Raw genomic sequence first — 23,230 nt, forward strand, 5'->3', positions numbered from 1 at the left:
AGTCACTGGACATAAAATCTTCATCTTGGTCTTGGATAACCATTCATGGATATTGACCCATATTTTTTCAGTAGATCTACTAAACATTTACACCTGCTTCATTTGTTTTTCTTATGTAAATAAACACATAATTTTCATTTAGTCAATAATAGGGTTACTAGTTTTAAACTTAATTGAAAGTGATGTGTTCATCTAAAGGGAAAAGTGCCTTTGTCAAGGAACAAAGTCTACCTGCCCTAACTTCTGACTGTAGCCTACTCATATTATCATATTAGGTTCACTTATTTGAGGTTATTAATAATAACCTCGAATAAGTAAACCTACTATAATCTAATATAATACACATAAACCCAGAGCAGCAACTGAAGCCTCCATCACACGCAGTCACGCCCACCGTGGCAGGCCGCCTTCCTATTGGTTGTGCTGCGGTGGTCGGAGAGGCGGCGCCAGCATCAGAGTGACGGCTGTGTTTCTACAGTCACAGAGCCGCGGCTGCTTCGTGGGTGCTCGGCCTAACCTTTCTGACATCAAACATTACAGAGGGAAACGTAGGAGTGCCCAGATGTTTGCTTTTCCTCTAAGAGATGTTGCGAGTCCAACTCAACATTTAGTAAAACGGGATACGGCGTAAAAGCGCAGCGGATCTAACTGAAGGTGGACGGTTTTAGCAAAGACTGCAAGCTATTGCCAAGTATAGTATAGCGTGTGCGTAACACACGAAAATAGCATACAGTGAGTATGTAGGGCAGGTAAACAGCAGCGCTCGGCCAGGAATGAGAACATACTGTGAAGTTGGCGCTCAGACGCGTGTTTCCTGCGGTGTTTAGGAGGTTTGTCCACACGGCGGTCTCTCTGCATTGTACATTCTCTTGTACATATCTGTTCGTATGCCTGTGACCCACATCCCATGCATGATAGCCGAGAGCTCACAGTAACCTCAGCAGCGCAGCAGACAACATGGGAATCAACGGGATAGAGAACCAAGGCCAGCCGGCTGCGGTTCTCCAGGAGGGGGACAAAGATGCTCCCCGGGACCAGAGCCAGCGAGCCGAGGGCAGCGAGGGCAAAATCAGCCACGAGGACAGCTCCGTGCAGCTCATAGAGGCCGGCTGCAAACCTCCCATCTCCCCCCCGCCTTCAGACTCCGAGTCTGGGCTCCAGGTGGAGAGCCACGGACCTGGAGCAGGCTTTGTCCCGCCTGAAGGAGGCTACGGCTGGCTGGTGGTCTTTGCAGCGACATGGTGCAATGGCTCTATTTTTGGGATTCAGAATTCTTTCGGCATCCTTCACTTGATGTTAGTGAAGGAACACGCAGATCCAGAGGACAAGACGTCCCAGTTCAAAGTGGGTGAGTATCCGGAGTTAAATAAGCTGTAATAAACAATGCCTTTAGCAAATAACACGCGTTTGTCACCGGTTTAAACTTGACTTATTAGTGTAAAAGATTTGAGCTCAAGTGTCTGTGCAAAAGATGCAACCCAAAATTATGCATTGAAAATTAATTAAAATGGACCAAGACAAATGTTCCACGTGTTCCATAATAATGATAATAATAATTGTGTTTATTTGTCCCTCTGACCTGCACCATTTAGACCCTTTTTGCTGTCCCAATTATTTAGAGAAAGTCCCCTCTTTTCATTGATGCCATAGGAATTGTATGAAAAATGAGATTTACAGAGAAAAAAAACATGTGTGATAGTAGCCCTTTTTATTAAATTAACACTTGTGGTTGTACTGGCATTCTGGGTTCTAGTATGTTGGCAACTATTGCTATTAGTCTCTCTGTCAGTAATGATTTATTAAAAAAAAAACTTCAATTACAAGGTGTGTCATTTTAGTTCTTATATATATGAGCTTAACTTTAATCTGTGCGTCCCCAAATTTGACCCTTAAGGACATGGTTCTGAGTAGATTATGGGCTTATTGCCTAATTATGTATGCTCCCCATGGAAAGCAGGGCAGCATGTGACTAGGGTCCTACTCAAGTTAAGTTTAACTTGGAACATCTAGCTTTATACAAAAAAACCTTTGAGACATTCACACACACTTTAATGCTAGACCTAAAGGCCCTTAGTTACAATAAAACATCTTAACATTCAATCCCTTACTAGGCTTATTTAGGCCATGAACAGCGTGATGTTTACGGCACACAAATTACGAAGGACTTTAAATATAATGGCCAAATCAAAATGTCAAACCACAACCTGCCAATATATTTTATGGCAAGCTTACATAAATATTTACATTCATATTTGTTTAGGGCTTTTGAAAATACAAAAATAATACCACAATAATAGATGTCTATTTTTTTTTCTACATTTCTGTTTAGAAAACCCAGAACAGATAGGTCACACATAATCAAAAACCTTTTATAACCAAGCAGATGATAGTAACCCAATTTATTTTACACAAATGTATACAATGATTTTAGGTGTGGATTATCTCGCCTACAGTTTCTTATTTATTTACACATCCTACCTTGTATTGCTACATTTATCATTAAACTAGGTCAAACAAAAAACAACATGAAGTGTAGTCATTCATTAAATGGAAATGTCTACTCTGTTTCTCACTATTTGTGCAATACTTCTACCTCGAGCTCAACAGGACTCGTGTTGGTTTATTCCTGATTGATTGCAATAATGTCTCAATATTCTCATCAACATAATAACCTTTTTTTTTTTTTAATCAAGATTTATGTTTCTGTCTAATTGATCATTATTGTTCTTATGTGTAAACTGTAGTAGTTTTAGGCCATTTAGGAAGTACATTTTGCATTTTTCACATTACATCACAATTAACAGGATGTAGAAATGTAGTTCCTGAGTCACTAGGAAACAATACATCCACTGTCAATTTAGAGAACACTTAAAAGCACAACAAATATTCTTGTTCTACAAGAATGTATAGGATTTCCATTGTTCATTTAATATATGCAACAACAGCAAAGCATACAGAAACGTGCTACATTGTCAATGTTTTATACTTCCAGTGTAATAAACAAGTTGAAAAATGAGATGGCTGCAGTTTCAGCTCATCTGTTTATAAAAAAGGTTTGGACATAAGAGGTCGTGGCCTTCTCGCAACAACGTGTATCTTTGCTTTTCTGAAAAATAAGCATTGCCATTGTTGTATTGCCCAAGACAATCTTTATACATGGCTTATTGTTTAGTAGTAACCTTGTTGTTGTTGTTGTTGTTGTGACAATTTTGACAAAGCACAAGTCTCTTAAAGCCCTGTCGAATTGAGCCATTATTTTTATTTCTTCACTGTTGCGTTTCATCATTAATCAACATTTCGGTAAATGTGCCAGTATTAGCTATAGTTTAGCTAGTTTCCAACTGTGGATGGGAAATTTTATTGGAACAGAATGATGAGACGATTATTTTATGCTATTTTGTTCAGTTTACCATTTAAAGTGCAGGGATAAACACATGCAAATTGGAGACAATATGACAATATGCCATGAATCCTGATGCTGCCTTAGACAGGTCCTTGAGTTTCTTTTTAACATGCCACTCTGGTCATTTTTATTCTTTTACCATAAACGCTTTTACTTAGCCTACCTTGTTTGTTAAAAGTGCTAAATGTGGAGTGACACACATTCGCCATATATACAGACGTTTGCTTTTGACACTGTATTAGTTTATTTTACACAAAAATTCAAATTATTTACTAAGCTAAGATGATTAAAGCCGACTCTACTCAAACTCCACTGGCTAATAAGGAAACTAGGTTAATCTGATCGGAGATGGAGTTGGGATACATCTTTGTGAATAGGCGTGAGCTGTTGTTTTAGGAAGCTGCTAAATGGCGGGAAGCATCTGTTTTGTCCATAAACTATATCTTAAGAGATTTCCCCTTTTTGTTCCATTTGAACTATAGGATCTTGGGACTACACCCTTCAATCTATACAAAGACAGAGCAGCACAGTGTGTTCTGTACTCACTGATGCACATGCACACACACTGGCAGCACAAATTGTTCAAAGACCCACAACAAAGAGTGTAGACGTGTGTGTATGTGGTATGCAGGCCTATAGTCGCACATAGCTTCATCTGCACATTATGTCTGCACTGACTCTTGTGTCAGTGCATGTGAGCGTTGGATTAGAGTAGAGTGACCAACTGTTTAGAAACCCAGCCGGTCAATAAAGTTACCTTTGCTCTCCTGGACGGGCCACCTTTGTTTGTTCTCTTTTCATAGAACACTGAGTTCGTACATGTAGCCATGTTTTAACACTGGATAGAAGTGGTACAGCAAAAATATAGTTTTTAATAACTTTAATTTTCAATTGTACTAAAGTAACGCATTATTTTATATATGAAACAATTATCACTTACCTGAACCCCACTAATTCAATTTAAATAATAACTAGTTATGAAACATACTGAATACTCTCTTTTATTTGGTTTTCTGCAGCTTGGGTTGGAGCATTGGCCATGGGAATGATCTTCCTGTGTTCTCCAGTGGTCAGCATGTTCACAGACTCATTTGGCTGCAGGAAGACCGCTGTCGGTGGTGCATTGCTGGCTTTTATAGGCCTGCTAAGTACATCATTTGCAAAGTATGTATTCCGCAGTCTAATTTATATTTATTTAATGTTGTGAAGTGCTTGATGTTTATCATAATCTTTTATGTTTCCTATTTATTGTGCAGCTCACTGATTCTTCGTTATTTCACCTATGGTATACTATTTGGATGTGGTTCGTCCTTTGCATTCCAGCCATCCCTGGTCATCCTGGGTCACTACTTCCGCCAGAGATTAGGGCTGGTTAATGGAGTTGTAACTGCTGGTGCCAGCCTCTTCTCCATGGGTCTCCCAGTTTTACTAGACAAGGTGGCTTATCCTCTGGGCCTGGCCAAGACATTTCAGATTCTGAGCATTTTTATGCTCGTGCAGGCTTTGCTTGCATTGACCTTCAAACCTTTGCTGCCTGCTGGAGGGAGCATGGGGCCGCCCGGAATGTGTCCAGAGCAGACACAGCCAGGGACTAATGCACAGGATGTGAGCAGGTGGAGCAAAACTCTCAACCGAATCAGAAAGTACTTCAATCTACGGGTCTTTCACATCATCACATACAGAGTGTGGGCATTTGGAGTAGCCACTGCTGTTCTGGGCTACTTTGTACCATATATCCATCTGGTAAGTACTTTCATAAATAACCATAACCATAAGGTATCACTAAAAGGAACTCTTTTCATTTTAGTTGAAAGGTATAGAGATGATAGCGTGTGAGCGTGTGAGCGAGCGTGAGAGCGTGAGAGCGTGAGAGCGTGAGAGCGTGAGCGCGTGAGAGCGTGAGAGCGTGAGCGCGTGAGCGAGTGAGCGTGATGAACATTTACATTCATGAAGATGCAGTGAAAATGAAGGAATGTCTGCAGGGTTTGGAAGCCACACCCCACTGCACTGTAACTTCAGACACCTAAAGACCAACTAACCAGTTTGGAATTTTACCATTTGCAAATATTAAATATTTCAAGTTTACACAATCTTTGATAGTCCATTTTATGGAAATATATGTAAATGGTTGGTGAAATGTAGCTCTTCTGTGTGTATAGTTGATCTCCATCCAGATGTCGGATGTTCCCACTCGGGCCTCCCTCTGTCAGGCCTGTTATTTCAGGCTGAGGCCCAGATGTAAACATTGTTCCGGCTTTTGTATTGCTCACCTCAGGAAATCTCTCCTGTATGCTAACTTAATGTCTCTAAACATGCCTATCCTATGGACATTAATGAATTCAGATCCCTTCAAAGCAGAGCAAATATTTCACATGGACCAGTAAGTCCAGGAGAGACCTCAGAGTGTAGCTTATGTGCAGTCATGTTCTCGGAAGGACAAGTGTTTTTGTTGGAGATGTAAAATAAAATAAATGAAGTTATTTGTTATGATTAAAGTTTCCTAGAACAGTAATATTTTGATGTCTTTTTGTTTAGATGAACTTTGTGAAGGAGCAGTTTAAAGGCACTGATAAGGAATGGGTTCTTCTGGTGTGCATTGGAGCGTCATCAGGAGTGGGTCGCCTGGTGTTTGGAAAGCTCGGGGATCTTATTCCTGGTCTAAAGAAAATATACATGCAGGTAAACAACAATCTACTGAAGTCACAGGGAATTACTTCAGTATTATATTATGATTAAAACTCATATATTGTCATTGAATGATTAAACAAACAAAGGAATTCAATTTGACACAGACAAGACAACATTGTGAAGCCAAGACACACTAAAACACAACTTTATGGCAGAGAATTACAGTATTTAGCACAACGATAGCTTTGGGAAAATCATTGACCTGTAACTAGAGGTGGGCGATAACGAGAAATATAAAATATCAGTTCAACAGAAATGTGTTAAAACTTGTCTTTAAATGTATTAGTTGATGTAATGTCTGTAAAATGAATCACAAAAGTGTAGAAATATTTTTTTGTTTTTGAAAGTTTACATCATAACTTTTATTTCATTTTTAAAAATTGTATTCAGCTCTTTTTGTAGTATTTGTTTTACAATAGACAATGTACTATACTTGAATATATTTGAAATTTGCATATATTCTAAACGAACAATGACGATACCTTAAAGCACCATTACGTGATCAAAATGTACTCCAAAATGTGTATTCATGCTGGCAGTGGCCGATACAGTAAGTATATTTATTTCTCCAATTCTCCTACAGCTTATATTTTCCCTGGAGCCTTTTTACTCAGACAGGTAATGGGTTGTCATTCAACCCATTACCTGTCTGCTTGTTGTACTTGCACATGTACTCTCAATAACAACCTCAATTTTCGGTGAGATATTTTTGATACATTTTGCTACTACCACAAATACTTGTTGTTAGCATCTAGGCTTATGCCACATTAGCCTTGTGCTAATATGGCATACGCAGTGTTGTACATAAATATAATGTACATGTGCATGTACAACGAGAAGGCTGAATGACAAGATCCTTTTGTTGTCGCCCCAAATATAAGCTGTGGGAGAATTGGAGAAATAAATATACTTACTATATCTGCCACTGCCAGCAGGAATGCACAGCAGTGTTCAAAATTCTTCTAATTGCATTAGCTATACACAATAAAAAACACCAAAACAACAAAAGTTTCCCGACCACCCGACAAAGAATGTCCTAAGGCTTAAGTTTAGTTTAGTCTTCATTTTCAACACTCACTGTGTTTTTTATGTGTAATAGCAAATTTTTGTTTTTTAAAGTGTCAAGTGTTGTTGACTTATTATAATATGGTTATTGGGGAGACAAACATATTCCAGTTAACTGTTACTACACTTAAGGAGCTGGATAGAGCCTGGACAAATGGTGAGGTCTTTGTCAGAGACAAAAACAAATAAATTCTAGTTCTGGAGGTGAACGTTAAAATAAATAAAATACAATAAATACAATAATTACACTAAAAACAGCAAAGGCAATAAATACAAAAAATAAATAAATAGATGAAAACATAACACAACAAATTATTTTTTTTTGCAAAAATAAATCTATTGCATAGTTAGGGGCAGGTGTCTGTTACTAATTGTCTTGACAAGTGTCCTTTGTTGCAGGTGGTGTCCTTTATAGCCCTCGGCCTGATGTCCATGCTAATTCCCCAGTGCTTTGTATTTGAAGCGCTCATTGCAGTGTGCGTGTTCTTGGGACTGTGCGATGGATGTTTTCTCACCATGATGGCTCCTATTGCCTTCGAGTTGGTCGGGCCCATGCAGGCTTCACAGGCTATAGGCTACATCCTCGGACTTATGGCTCTTCCTATGACTGCAGGCCCTCCTATAGCTGGTGAGAAACTGGTGCTTTTTAATATTTTCATGTGAAAAGACATGTTGGCGTTCACCTCTACACACATACATACTAAAATAGGTTGAAAACATGCTGCGTATATATGTTCGTGCCTCTCACACTCGTACACCCCATGAGTACATGAGAATGGCCACACATTTTATGTAGCTTTTTTCGTTTTCGCTGCATTCTTCCGTTTTGCTTCCCTCCTGCAACAAAACAGACATTTGACCAATGCTTGTATGCTCTCTTCCCGTAGCAGCAGACCGATTGACACATATTATTCAAAATTGATTTTTTGAGTTTTTCCACCTGTCCACCTGAAATGACAAAGCATGTAGTGAGTTATCTTAAAATTTGGTAATGAAGTGGGAGTTTAATCCACCTTTTTACTGATTAAATACATACTAAATAATATAAATAAATACTGTTTACTAGTGGTTTTCTCTAGTCGACTAATCGATGCACAGAGCAGGTCTTTAGTCAAACAAGACTTTCTTTAGTTGAGTACAGCCCTACCGCTGACCCTCTCCACTCCCCCTGGTCATTCCCTCTCTTCAGGTGTCTGCCTGTCCTGTTCCCTTGTTTCTCACTGAGGGCTCATTTATTGCTGTTTTACAGCAGTAAAAACAGGAGACGGGATGAAGTTGCCTCACTCACTCACCACTGTGAGCTCTACAGCAAAGCCCAGTGGCCTTCACTGACAGTTACACCCATTGGATGCTGTTGATGCAAGGCCCTTCTTGGCATGGTTTCATTTTATGTGTCTTCACTTCGTAGAGAACTACGAGCCACTTCTGTTTACACTCAAATAACATTTATCACTTGCTTGTCCCTAATGTTCAAACTGAGCTGATAAAACAAACTTTTAGTTTCTCTGCATCTTCTTCCTGGAAGACTTTTCAACTGGAAATTATATAGTCAGATCTTGTTTGTTTTTTTACCAAATTTTGTTCAGTTTTACTAAAAAGACAATGGGACTCTATCTGTTCAGTTTTACTAAAAAGACAATGGGACTCTATCACTCAGTATTTGTGCTTTTACATATTTTAAGATGGAACTCTGCACCTTACTTTAAAACTATAGCACTTCACAAATATTGTACTTTATATAAGCTGCTTATGGTTAAATAAATAGAATAAAGGAGCCCTTAAATTATTAACTCATTCCCATCTCAATTGTCTTTCAATTAATTCAATAAACATTTCATTCAGCATTTGATTTTAATTAAATTAAATGATCAGTTTGCACTTTCTGTGGAATAATACTAAGATGCAAACTAACACACTGTGCATCCCAGTACATCAGTAAAACTCCAGACTCTCATTGCTTTAAACTCTTTATGTCTGAAATTTGTAAATTATTTCTGTAATGCTTACATTTTGTATGATACGTTGAACTCGAAAGTTGAGACGGTAACACTGGGTGTGGCTTTGGGGCTGTGGTCTAACACGAGACCTCATTGTACAGGGACACACCAGAGTCAGTTTGCCTTACATGTCATGTCATTCCTGTGGTTTGCTTGTGTGTACTAAGTGAAACTTCATCATGGTGATATGTTTTTATTTAATGTGATCAGGCTATTATAAAATATGTATTACAGTTGTCCTCATTCTAAGACATTGTCATTTAATGTATTGTTTTTTTCTGTGTATGTCAGCAAAGTTTAATGATTAAATGTCCTCTGCTAGGCTTGTTGCGAGATTATTTTGGAAACTACACGGTGGCCTTTTCTCTGGCTGGGGTCCCTCCCATGGTGGGTGGTGTGATGCTCTTCTTCGTGCCCTTGATCCAAAGCAGACTCCAGAGAAACCAGTCCAATGCCTCTCCAGAGGAGACGTCCCCCACTGCTCACATGTTGCCTCCTACTCCCTCAGCCGACACCAAGAGCTCCTCCAATGGAGACATGCTGCCTGGATACACGGATGTTGAGACACACATCTGAGTGGCACCACACAAAGGTGACACATAATGCCTCTTTTATGGAACATAACTATTGTAACTCTAGACTATTACTTATCAGTTATTTCTTATTTACAGGGATTCAGTCACCAGCATTATTCATCCTCTCTACCAGAGACATATACAACTATACACTGACCAATCTCACCCTAATATATTTTCATTGGTTGTTAGTTCTCTCACCTTCAGAAAAGTACAGAAAGTATGTGCTTTAGATACAAAGGAGATGGTATGACACATCAGCGATGGTATTGAAATCTTTGAATGAGATAAGCACAAGAGTGTAATGTAACAATGTGTTTTCAGTGGGAACTTTAGTAACTAATACCTCCAAGAGGAAGAGATTTTATCTAATTGTAATCACTTTTTAAAACTTTTCAAGTTATTATTTTATATACTCATATTAATATGCTCTCATTTTGAAGCATTTAAAATACATAGTAGTGAAGGTATGCATATCTGTTGTGTATGCAGTACCACCGCAATTGACATTGTACATAAAGTACATCTGATGTACATGAATTACTGCTCTATTCATTTCTTCGTTTATTAATGGGCAATCTTCTAAAATTCTAGTGAGACGTTATTTTGATCATGATGAAAGTCATTTTTTAGGCTTTGACTGTTTCGATAGTGTGATCACGGCATCATTGTCTGATTTTTTTTTCAGCCTTAAACCATTCCATTTAGTTGGTCCAAGTGTGATAGAGAAACCCACACAGCCTACACCTGTAGCCTTTCAAAATGTACTAATACAATAATTTTGTGTACACTATGTTGAGAATTTTTATATTTGAGCAGTACAATTACAGATACTGCATATTTTGTTTCTATGAATATACTGGTGCCTTTGTTTTAGTTGACAAATTCAAATAACAATGCATCAGGATATAATTAAGTCTTTACAATGTTTTCCTCAGGCCTGTCACACATGGTTCAGTCAATCGTTTGCTGCTTCAGTGGAATGTTCTCAGTCACTGTGATGACATCCTTACCTCTCGTCAGAGGACTGTCTGCAGTTATGTGAAAAACTAATCATAAACACTTACCTCCATTTGTAAGGTGCATCATTTAAACATTGTGACTGGTTCAACAAAGAACTATGATAGGGCAAACAATAGGCCATAACAAGGGTAAAAATAAGTAATTTTGTGTGCAGTTTTGCATCTGAGAGACAAGTGGTTTGGTTGAGCATTAAGAATATAATCATCTACTTTTCAGGTGCTACTGCATTCTTATAACTGTCCTCTTGGCACAGAGCCATCAGTGACAACTGACTAAGCCTCTGACAAACCTCACTTTAGAGTAGTTTATAGGAGACTGACACTGAACAGGGCAATGACAAACAATCATACCTCAATAATCAAATGGTCCTCAGCAAACCAGTTGAACTCGACCTCATTCTCTCCACACTTTTCTGTGGTGTGTTTATATTGTGTGTATCAGGTCTTGACTGCCAAAATGGTATTTTAAGTGGAACTATAACATAACTATATTGATCAAGAAAACAATGACGGTAATAACATCCCCAAATTTACAGTTCCAATCTGTTGTAAACCTTCTGTCCTATATAGAAAATCGGATGCTTTTTTAGCCATTTTTATCTACAGGCCAGAGTTCAGAGGGTCACATTCTATTTAAAATTAACAACCACTGACTGTGCCATGAGTCATTTCTGAGTCTGATCCAAAGTTAACGATGCTTTTTGCCAATTCTCTTCACCTCTGACCTATCACTTGTAAAACTTAAATAATTTCTAAATAATGGGACATGACAACCAAGTCTGTATGGGACTGAGCTATGACACCTAAACTGGGATTATGGTAAATGTTCAAACAAGGACATGTTAGAGCCATTTTGTTTTGTTTGTTAGTTTTTTCCTCTGCATTCAAATTGAATGTAACCACCCACCTTTCTAGCCTTACATGTTACAGTGACACTGAGCGGAAGGGTTTGCTGTTTTTCCCTTGTCTCAGATAAAACCTCTGCCTCTGCTCACCTCCACTGCCTCTCATCACTTATTTCTCTGTATCCTACTTGTGAAATGTTGTACAGAGCCAAGCTGCTTGAAATCTATTATTTGTGTTCATATCCTTTGAAACTCTCTTTATGAAAAAGAGGCAAATTTTCTATTAAACCAACAATAAAGATGTAATTTCAAAACGGTTGTTGTCCATCACTCTTTGCATCTTTTTGCAGTTCTTTGCAGGTGTTTTGGGTTCAATTACTCCTCAGACAATCCCCAAAAATCACAGCTTTGAAGAGGAAGCCAGTAGTTCAGGGACATCCAAACCCAAGCGTCTGTCTGCACCGCAGCAGTGAGTTCATCCAGGGCTGTAGTCCTGGTATGACTCCATTCACCACAGTCACGCTCCAGTGAGTTGGCTCTGTGCGCAGTTTATCGTGGATGTGCACTGTGCACACACACAAAACAAACAGACAATGACCCGATTTTGATTGCAACGGTAGTAAATGTGTCTTATATACTTCATTATTCATGGATACATAATCCGTGCAGAAGTAGGTCAGTGATGTTGGTGAATTGAATTGAAGAGCTGCACAAATTTGGATCTTATTATTAGGCTTCCATGGGTTAAACCTGGTTTAAATGCGGATGTGGAGGATTAGAACCCGAATGCAAATACAGTACAGATCACAAATAAGACCAATGAAGTACACACTTTTGCGAATGGTCAACAAAAGCGCAATCCACGCCTTCTGATTCAAATATGTGGGCAGTAAGTTCACAAGCTCACCCGTCCTGTAATTACGCAGTGTGACAGGCAGAGGTCGCTTTAGTAAAATGTATAGATAATGGTCACGTCCTATTTGAGATTGATCATTGTATTGTATTGGTTTCAAGTTGGATTGGTTGTCACCAAATTATATTATTTTTTCTTCTATTAAACAAATGCTTCGAATAAAATAAACATTTGCTAATTTGAGTATAGCCTGCTCTCAGACCTTACTAATTTAAGGTTTATGGCCTACAATTAGGCAAGGCAAGTTTATTTGTAGAGCACATTTCATACACAAGGCAATTCAAAGTGCTTCACACAGCAGGAAAAATGCGTTAAAATCACAAAGAAATTACAGAAACAGAAATACAATAAAATTAAGTAAATAAAAAATAAAAAACACCTAGCCAAATCCAAATTCATCGGACCACATTGACAGACATTCCAGACACTCCTTCCCATATATATTTGACATTGCAGCATGACAGGTGTCTCCGGGATGGACACATCACTTTTAGATTGATTTGTTCCCATATCTGCGCGCTTTCTGCAAACAACTAATTTTAAATATTTTACAAATTATACAGCATAGTACACTCACTTACATGGATTTAATAAAATAGTTCATATTAGAAAAACAATCGGTCAGGATTGATTACAATTCTTAGAACTGGCAAAATATTGTGGATATATTTGAGGATTTAAGGCGACTGCTGGTTGAGCCAAATCATGTTCTGTTTTGCAAATGACACAACCTGACTGGAAAGTTCCTCTGATAATGGCACACTGATAACACCTTCTCAACAATAACAACTGTTTTCATTAGGCCTACTCAAACCACACACTCTTTGTTTCACTGTTTGACTTCCAGTAACACTGTCAGACCATCCCGGTCTGTGAACATACAAACAATATTTCAACATGTCAAAGAATAATAATGGTGTGACTAACTCTGTGCTTCTGGAGGAGGTGGATAAGGCAAAATAACAGAACAGAACATCACGGAACAACACAAGAACCGACATATAACAAAAAGGTTTGTTTTTAGCTCTAAATTGTAAGCTTTTGTTACACAGAAAAGGAAAAATAATCTTTTTCATTTATTATATAAGACATACCGTAAACAACTTTTCAGTGAGAGCAACATTTGACACATCCAGAATGTCTGCAATCCTTTCCAGTGTGAAAACTTTAGTATAGCACAAAATATATATATTTTTTGTAACTTAACTTTGAAGGAGAGCTATTCAAAACTAACATTTAATTTTTCTCTCTACTAGTAGCTAAAAGCAGCAGTAGCTGCAGTAGGTAGATGGTTTATAATTTTCACATTATTTTTGTGCTATCAAGGAAGCTGCTGTGTGTCACAACCCAAAACCTCCAGCCTCAGAGCGATGTCATTGATCCAGCCGAGTGGGTGTATTCGAAGATAGCGACCAAACAGCGGGAAGTCAAAAATAGTAAGAGCCTCCTCGTCTGGGTCAATGTTTCCAGTGAAGATCTGAAGAATGTATGATTCAAGAATTAAATTGAACACTAAAAATACACGTTTTTGGTAAAACACTGCCTTTCCTTTTATAAAAAATAATCTCACAAAATGTTATATAATAATTAATAGCTTCAGATTAGCAATAATAAAAGATTCCATAATAGTGTAAAACGTCAAGTTGAGTGCTTTCTGATTTGGAGTCAGCAAAGATACAAGGCATGTCAAATATGTCAGGAAATAAAAAACACAACAAAAGGAGACACAGTACCTTATCTCTCTGTGAGTCCTCCTCCAACACACTGCTCCATGAATGCCCATCCTGACTGACAGTGACTGAGAACTCTGTTACCATCATCTGTGTGAGCAGAGAGTGTGCTCCTTGAGTCACTACACCTGCGATGCGGCGAACTTTCGCAAAATCTACTTGTAGCCACTCATGCGGGTTGTTGTTCTACAAGAAAGAGTGAACATATGACAAAGACCATTAAGTCAGACATAATAAAAAACAAGCAATTGGAAAATATTTGGCCTGATTATTTAACATGTTTACAGAACATCAGATCAGGTATTCATCGATTGAGATCTCAGGACATTTTTATTTTACAGTCACGTCGTATCAACGCTCCAGATCCATGGACCCACGACCTGCATTGGCACCACACATATGTAACTCCTCCCGCCACCGATGAAGCACAGATTAAAGTGAATTTCAAAAAATTCAAACTCTTTGGAACAAGAACCTGACACACTGAAATTTGGTAGGGCATTAAAACTGAACAAAATCTTTTTCTTTTTTCAAGGAATCGCCTTCAACAACATCAAAACTACTAACATTTAAAAGAACAAGAATGAAATGTTCATATAATTTCATATTGTCACTTGTAGACTTACTTAATGTGAAGTGTAACAACAAATTTGACTAAAGTTAGAGTAGTATTGCACAAGGAGCAGAAGTATGGTGTCTGGAAACTACTCTGAGAAGTTAAATTTTAGTAAAAGTAAATTGAGTAAATGTAACCCACCTCTGCAGAATTGGAATCAATAGAGAAATATTCACTTAATAGTTCTTGTACCTTAGGCCTCCAGGCGTTAGCACGGCCCTCTTGGTGGAGCCGGGCGAGGAAAGGGCTCCAGCTCCAAAGCAACGATGAATGAACTGAGGAGGCACTGAAGCTGCTGTCAGGGATCAGCCTCGTCTGCAGCCCCAGAGGAAGAGAGCAGCCTGACATATGCAAAGACACATACAGTGCTGACCATTACCCATGCAATTATGCAAAATGTTCTCTTGGTTAACATACTCACTGTTGACATCACATCCCATTAGTTCCATTCTTAAAGCTGGCTTTTTCACAAAATTGACAGGATAAATCCTAATGTAACGGGCCACAAACGGTGGAAAGAAGGTGTTTTGCTTTACTTTAACACTGTCCATGTTGCCAAAGAAAAGCTGAATCCCAAAGACACAAAGTATTAGTGCATACGGTTATAACTGATCACTCTGCAAGGCGCTTACACAGGTTCGTCTCGTGCTGTTGCCCCTGTAGTGGGTCCAAGTCTCTAGGTCCATGCTGTAGGACACAGTAAAGTGTGTGATGTAGTGGTCTCTCAGCTTTGCTCTCACTCCTTGTGTCTTCACTCCATGTAGGAGCATGGGCCTCAGCAAATCAACCTACAGTGACACATCAGGATAAATATGGCTATGATACAGATAATATTACTGCTATCCGAACATCTTCACCTGTATCCACGCCATCTTCCCCTGGCCCATCCAGGCATTGATATATCCAGACTGATCCAGTCGGGCCAAACGAGGCTCCCAGTCGTCTATACACAGATGTAGTATCAACAAGCATCATTGGACACGGTTTGAGCAGAGAAAATGTCATTGCAAGAAGTAGTTACCTAAATGGTTTGACGCTGTGATTTGTGAATCCTCTATTCTTCTTGATTTCATTCCCAATGGCAAGATGCACTCTGAAATATCCAGAAGAGCCATCTGTTTTATAAACAGCAATAGGTAGTAATGAAAGTATTGTTTAGTTTCCTTTTCCTTGCCCATAGGTTTTAATGACAGGGAAGGACAGAGTGACATGGGGGATGAGTGAGACGGGAGAACATGCAGTAAATAGTCAGAGTCAGGAATCCAACACACAACACTGCGGCCGGCTGCACTTGAACCGCTCGACCACCGGGCAGTACTTTCAGTTTCCTTTTCCGGAAGAGTGTAACATTGGAATGTATCAGATTTGTTGTAACAGGTGCATTTTTGTTACAAAACATTTGAGTAACAGGTGCAAGTCAGGAAATTCTATTGAGGAAGCGGCTTGTAATTTAACACCTCAAGTAACCCCTCTGTGCCCACATTCATACACATAGAAATGGTTTCAATGCAGTTAGTTTGGGGGCATTACATTGACCTACATTAATTTCCTGGAGACTGATCCTAACCTCAACCATAATTACCACTTGCTCAACCTTAACTAATTCCTGACTGAACCTAAAGAAACCCAGCCTTAACTTTAAATCCTGTCGTTGATTTAATATTTAAAGATTTACCCAAGAAGTGACGGTATACAGAGTACAGTCTCCACAATGTGATGAATACCTGCCTACACACAATAATAGACTTACTTGGGTTGTAGACGAGTACTTTCGCCCTCATACCAGCCTGTTGGTAGTCTGCAACTGTGCATTCCACTAACCACGTGCCCACTGTAGGAGGCCTCATCTCCAGTGTACCAAAAACACCTCATTATGATTGAGAGAACAAAGAACCATTAGACGTTATACATTTTCCTCAAACATAGATAGAAATGTTAATAGAAACTGTAATCATTGTGGCTAAAATAACAAACGATTTATTGAAACCTTAGTGTTTATTTTAGGTTTTTTGTTTTAGATGGTAAAAAAGAACTATAAAAGAGATAGGAATTTGTTACCAGGAAAAAGCTGGAAGACCCCCATCCGATGGTCCACCCCAGTGTGAACAATGAAGGGCAGACTGTGGAAGTGTACAGCATGGTACTCGCCATCACTGCCCACATTGAGCAGGTGCCACCTGACCAGCTGGTGCTGAGCCACTAAGAGGCCAGGCAGTGTCTCTGCCACATATCCATTTATAGCTAACAGAGAGAGGATATTCATATTATAACTAAACACAAACTTACAAGAATGTATGGAAAGCCTGTCTGTTTTGTCTCTCACCTGCAAAACTGTTGCTGGTGAGGAACCAGGCCTCTGCACGGTTGTCTCGACACGGAGGGACACAGTATTCTTGAAGGTTCTCCTCAAGGTACCAGCTTTTAGTTTCATCAAATGTGTGGAAGAGCAGTGCAAACTCCTGGACATCCGACTGTCTGTTCAGCTTGGTCTGAAGGGTGCCAGGTTTGCAGATAACTAGAGGGCCAACTAAACCTGAGTGAAGATCTCTGTCCTTTAAGAAGCATTCAGTGCAGTTAAAACAGTGTTACAGACACATGCATGAAGTCACTCAGTGGCTATTATTATTTATTAACACAATGATATGTTTGAATTGGGGCCCAGACAAACCTTGTCCCGGGTAGAGTAGTATGCTCCTGTCTTGCAGCTCAGCTCTTTGTCAGAGGGACCTTGTTTCTTAGTTATTCTCCAGATGTACGTTCTGGCCTCTCCAGGGGCCACTGGATCTCCAGGGACTCCAGGAGGAGCATTAGAAGCGTACGTTTGACCCGAGCCAGCTCCTTGGCTCCGGTCATACACTCCCTGAAGGTGAAAAGAGAAAGGCCTTGATGCCTTGTTCTTAAAGACAACCTGAGAAGAAGCACAGAAGATAAAGCTCAGTACTAAATGTACACTAAATTTGTCTTCGTAATAGATGTTACAAATATTTCTTTATTTTATTGTATTTCTGCCCCAGGCAAATGCATGTATTTTTGATGCAGAAAAATGTATATTTAAATCATTTTATTTTTTAAACAGAGATTTCTTTCATAATAACAAATGGGAATTTTATTTCTGCCTACTTCTAGAAGGCCCCAAAGAAGACCAGACATGGCATGTGAAGATGCAGTGAAAGAGGGTGTAAGTCTCACTGTGAGGAGCTCATTGATCTCAGCTCGGATGAACGGCCCCATGATTCCCAGGTGTTCGTCCATCTCTCCTCTTGGAACGGGATGCTGGAAGTCTTTATCTCTGTAGGCTCGAAATACAACCTTCTTGTACTCCAACAGGAACTTTCGCATGCCTCGCCGCATCTCTCTAAAGGGGGAAAGACACAATTCAAGTGGTTTAAAAGAAGATTCAACACATTTTGAAAAGCAACAGTGTCCCAACCTAGGTTTGATAAACTGATGTGGTCTCCTAATGCCATAGTCCCATGTGATTTCTTCCGCTGCAATGTAATAGTGGCGACTTCCCATTTCACCTGACCGCATGTCCAAGTAGTCAGAGGAATATGTATCTGTTCCATTCTCCTGCAAAGAAAAAAGGTGTTTAATAAGAGTTTCTTTGTAGTGAGAAGAAGAAAATACATTTGTGTGTTGCAGTACCTCCTGGCTGTAATCATCATAATCAACAGACAGAGAAATGTTTGTTACATTTTCATTCTCTGTGTTATTTTTGAACTCCAAATCAAAGTCTGCTGTTTGTTTCTCTGTGTTTGTTGGTGGATAATGTAGAAGTTCTTTGGCCTCTGACTCCATGGAATGTGTTGAGTCCAGTAAAATCTCATTATCCCCTTCAAGGTCATACCTGGTCGAATTAATGTCGCTAAATATTTGGTTATTTTCTTTTCGGGTTGTGGAAGAGACATTTTTACTTTCTAACTCCCAGTATTCAGTTCTTTCTTCTGACAAAAGGTCGTCTTCTGTCCAATTTCCATACGTCTGTCTTTTTAACCTCACATTTAGCTGCTCTGAGTCTATGTTAACACCAGTTTCCTTCAAAATATCCAGTGGAATTTCTTCCTCTTGCTCTTTTTTTGCTTTGACACTACTTAATTGTGCAACTGTCATATTTTTGAGTTGACACCGTGAGGCTTTATTGATGCCTTTTGTTTCATCCTGTGTAGCATTAATTCTCTTCTTGCATACTCGAACGGTGATGGTTTGATTTGGGGGTCTTAAACCTCTGGGTCCAAAGTCTATGTAATCTAAATAATCAAAAACATCTTCTTCCTCATCATGATCTACTAGAGGGAGTTTTCCATTTTCACATGGACGCACTGAATAAAGTATGCTCATTCCTCTGCTTTTGCTGCTGCTGTCAAATCCACTGATCTCCCATTCACCTGAATGAAACAACAAGCAGTAAATCAAATAAAGAAGAGTCAAGAGCAACATTTAAGATTGAGTTGTTAAGATTGATTCTGTACTGTACCATTTATTTCGGTCTCCATGGAAACCGTGGTGGCAGTCATTGGGAAGAGTGTGAGGACTGACTGATGAACGCCTTGATATTCAAAGAGATTCCCAGTGAAGTAGACTGAGAGGAAGTTACTTTGAGTTCCCACGTTGGCAATATGCCAGAACGTGACATCAGTCTGGCACATGACGAACTGTCGTCCACTGAACATGAGCCCATTCACACCTTAACGAAGGAAGTTATACTTGAGGAAATGAAGTCCCAATGAGAAAATATGTTTTTGTCACAAAGTAGGATGAGAATAATTACAGTAAACAAAAAAACAACAAGAAAAAAAAACACCCACTCAAAGTATAAACCATTGTTAGATTGTAGAAGTATTAAAACTTACTATGAATGAGATTGGATTTGTAGAACTCACTATCTGTATTGTTTGACAAAGTGAGTTGCTTCGATTTAATCATGTTTTCTTCAAAACACCAACTTTTGTTTTCATCAAAAACTGCAAAGATCAAACTTAATTCCCTGTCTGGACTCAGCTGTGAAGACAAAGGAAACATTAGTGTAATGGTCATTGCTGTGAGGGTTTGGAGTGAGGCTACTCACCAACCGTCCCCTTGAGTCAACGGCGTTATATTTGCAGATGAGCAGCGTGCCCACCAGCCCAGTGGCCAAGTCTCTCTCTGGTGACACTATGCTCTGGTAGAGCTGTGTGAGGCACTGGGGGTCTCCATCCAAGGGCCCGTCCTCAGCTGTGAGCTTCCAAATGTATCCAAAAGTGCTGTTGGGGGGAACTCCCATTGTACGCAAATCCTTCTCTGTTGTTATGACAGAGCAGACAAAAGCAAATCAAAAATACATGTAGAATGGCTGATTCTGAAGTGTTCAACACAAAAATGTTTACCATTTGTATCTTTCTTCAGTGGTAAAATTTTGGTAAGACCAGTTGGGTAGATGTTGAAAGGACGAGAGGCTAAGTTCTTGAAAGTGATCTGATAACACCATTAAAAAATGTCTCATAAAGAAGTTGAAACATGATGTGTTGACTTTTGTATTTAATATTTATAATTTACTTACATAAAACTGATCATTGACCTTTCCTTTCAAAAGTGGGCCCAGCAGTGTGTTGGGGGGACTAACTCTCCTGGTGAATGATTCATCTGAATATTCCACAAAAACAACCTTTTTATATTTGTATTCCAGATGGTGAGGGACCTCAGGCAAATATGGAGACTGCATCTCACTGTTGAAGTGACGACAAATAAATACAAATATTTAGATTTTAACAGTAACATTACCAGTGCTGAGTCCATGTTTACCTGGCTGTGTGCCTTAGATGAGGTGCGTAATTCCACAGGATTTCCTCAGCTGCAATAAAATGGTGCCATGTTTTGGGCGCTTGTCCTCCGCTGGCTCTAGCTTGCACTTTTGGCTTCTTGGGTTTAAAATTGATTACATTGAAAATGTAATCATAGTTATCACTGTGGTCAGTGTAGTCCTTGTATTTGGCATTACGCTGCTCGGGTAAGTCAGTGCACTTCTCCACTGAGAATAAGGCCTTCATGCCAGCTAAAAGGAAGAATATTAATGATCAATTAAATCAATCAATCAATTAAAGGATATTAATATAAAAGAGTAAACTTGTTGTGTGTTTTACCATGACGATGAGCCGCTATGTTACAGGTGATATGGAAGTGACCGACAGAGGTGGGTTTCATTTCGGCAGTGATGAATGTCATTGGGGTGATCTCCACAGTGACTTTACGATGAGACATTACCTAACAACAAGCACAGTATTTAAATCAAATCTTTTTGTTATTTTACATTATTATATATGTACTGACAGCCAATACCTGTAGAGTGTGGTCATGGAACTGAATGGAGTGAATATCTGGAGCTGTGCCCACACCAATGAGATGCCAGAACACATTACCACGACCGTGACACAATGTCAAACCTACACACATCAAAATGAAGCAAACTTACACACCAGCAACTATAACATATGTACAATAAAGAACGGAATTGGTAACCAGGTAATGTAGAGTTGCTATATCCATTTATAGTGTGATATTCTTTCCAGGTGTTGCTTTTCCTGACATTTTCTCTGCTTCTTCTCTCCCCTACTTCTCCATACCAGCTCTTGGACTCATCAAAAACTGCAAACAACAAAACAAAGGCCGGACTTCTCCTCTGTCCGTCCTCTGTGAAGGCATCTAGGAAAAACACAAACGTGAATATTAATGGGAAATGTTTCAAAATGTGAAAATGTTTCAAACTATGAGATTTGTTCAGTACACTGACTTGGTTTGCAGATGAGCAGTGAACCAATGAGACCAGAGTTCATATCACGCACTGTATCCACTCGGGACGAGTAGGAGTACGTGAGACACTCTGGGTCACTTTGGGTGGGGCCATCTTTAATGTTGATGTCCCACACATACTCATAGTAGCCGCCCGGAGAAACGGCATCATCCTCTTTCTCCTGGCCTGCTGTTGAGTCCTCGTAGCCTGCCCCTAAATTGGAAAATGAAAGTTCGTTATAATATCTAAAAAATATGAAAATTGTGTCTGAGATCGAGTAGCGTATGGTGAACATACTCTGCTACTCTTCAGCAGAGAATAGGGCACCATCTTAGATTCTCTTAGTCCACAGAGTTGTTGCTGAAACTCTGTGTTCACTAAACTAACTCTGTGGTCTAAAGATAATGGGGACGGTTGGTAACAGGACATGATGAAACATGGGGCTGCTCTGTGTGAAAACTGCTTTCTAGATCTTTGTCTGTTTTACAGCAGTTCTCTCCTGTTGTCTATAATATTTGTATGTATAATTGTTTAACACATAAATGATTCAATGATTGTATGCTGCTACATTATTTGTGTGTCTGTAATTCTTGGACTGGAATAAACACAGGTTGTGAAGTCTGATACCTTCAGATTGCTTCCAGTATGTGACTCCCACTGGGCTGATACTATACGGCTGAGAGGCCAGGTTTTTGAAATGGACCACCACTCTGTCTCCAGGCTGTGCCACAATCACTGGACCCTGTATACCTGTAAATAAAAGCACACAGCGTCTACTTTGTGAATAGACATGACTTCAAGTAATAGCAGCAACATATATTCAGCAGAAAGCGTACCGGACCATGCTGGTCTTGGCTTTGGGACGGTATAAGTTGAGTCAGTGTATTCTCTAAAGACTGCCTTGATATATTTTTGGATAGCATTTTTATATAATTTTCTGAAATAGAGAATAAACACAATTCGATGATGTAATTAAATAAAACGTTGAAACTGTTAAAACATGAGAATCAATGATCAGTAAATGTCAAAGCAAAAATATCATAGGTTGAACTCACTTGTGGTGGGCTCCGGCTCCAGGGTCAGCGCTCTCAGAATAATCCCATCCGATTTCTATAGCTGCTATATGATATTCTCGAGTAGAGGCCTGGGCAGCCGGGAGTCTAGAACAACAGAATGCGGCAAGAAAAAACAAACTTGTCTCCATGACATCAGTAGTTTGTACGTATTTTACTTCCAAGGTCAGGCGCGTCTCTGAGACTCTGGTGCGTGCGGCGGGTTTTAAAGGAGGAGCGACGTCAAAGGAAAGCCTGATGCACGTGGAGGAGGGAGAGACCGGCACGTTTCATTTACACCTAATATCTATCTAATCTCAGCTAATTCTCAAATATAACTTGGCATTTTTAAGCAAACTTCCGAATCAGAAAAGGCACACAATGACAACTAATTCAAAAAATATCAAGAGCCAGTGTCAGTGTCAGTTATAATTTTCTTATTTCTCAGTCTGTCTCTGTAATTATTTTTAATTTTGGGTAAATGAATGCACACCTGTTACATGCAATGTGACGTGAAAATGTAAGATAAATAAACTCTGGTGGATTTGGGTTATAATAAAC

General features: G+C 39.2%; 2 protein-coding genes across 3 annotated transcripts; one reads left to right on the forward strand and one right to left on the reverse strand.

Moving 5' to 3' along the window:
- The first annotated feature begins 535 nt into the window (after positions 1-535).
- Positions 536-11,909, forward strand: slc16a2 (solute carrier family 16 member 2). 2 transcript variants are annotated; one of them, XM_072437688.1, is made up of 8 exons: positions 537-1,348; positions 4,423-4,567; positions 4,660-5,146; positions 5,939-6,082; positions 7,556-7,784; positions 9,476-9,745; positions 9,825-10,290; positions 10,327-11,909. In XM_072437688.1, the coding sequence occupies exons 1-6, from the start codon at positions 958-960 to the stop codon at positions 9,727-9,729; spliced, it is 1,650 nt and encodes a 549-aa protein (XP_072293789.1). In that variant the 5' UTR covers positions 537-957; the 3' UTR covers positions 9,730-9,745; positions 9,825-10,290; positions 10,327-11,909. The 2 variants fall into 2 exon arrangements, with proteins under 2 accessions (XP_072293790.1, XP_072293789.1); XM_072437689.1 differs by having other exon boundaries at positions 536-1,348; positions 9,476-10,290.
- A 1,372-nt stretch (positions 11,910-13,281) lies between these two features.
- Positions 13,282-22,884, reverse strand: f8 (coagulation factor VIII, procoagulant component). Its single transcript, XM_072437690.1, has 27 exons — positions 22,673-22,884; positions 22,454-22,554; positions 22,245-22,367; positions 21,618-21,830; positions 21,347-21,529; positions 21,167-21,270; positions 20,971-21,091; positions 20,633-20,882; positions 20,391-20,556; positions 20,218-20,305; positions 19,920-20,131; positions 19,705-19,852; positions 19,329-19,538; positions 18,500-19,239; positions 18,285-18,424; positions 18,044-18,209; positions 17,523-17,762; positions 17,178-17,406; positions 16,913-17,095; positions 16,605-16,721; positions 15,876-15,947; positions 15,712-15,797; positions 15,487-15,642; positions 15,276-15,420; positions 15,047-15,195; positions 14,242-14,424; positions 13,282-13,985 (listed from the first exon to the last, which is right to left on the reverse strand). Exons 1-27 carry the CDS (start codon positions 22,819-22,821, stop codon positions 13,830-13,832), a joined length of 4,830 nt encoding a protein of 1,609 aa, XP_072293791.1. The 5' UTR covers positions 22,822-22,884; the 3' UTR covers positions 13,282-13,829.
- Between the last annotated feature and the right edge of the window lie 346 nt (positions 22,885-23,230).

The sequence above is a fragment of the Eucyclogobius newberryi genome, unplaced genomic scaffold, assembly GCF_026437365.1.
Source record: "Eucyclogobius newberryi isolate DKJ021-1_F unplaced genomic scaffold, fEucNew1.0.hap1 SCAF_11, whole genome shotgun sequence".
NCBI classification, from domain to species: domain Eukaryota; kingdom Metazoa; phylum Chordata; class Actinopteri; order Gobiiformes; family Gobiidae; genus Eucyclogobius; species Eucyclogobius newberryi.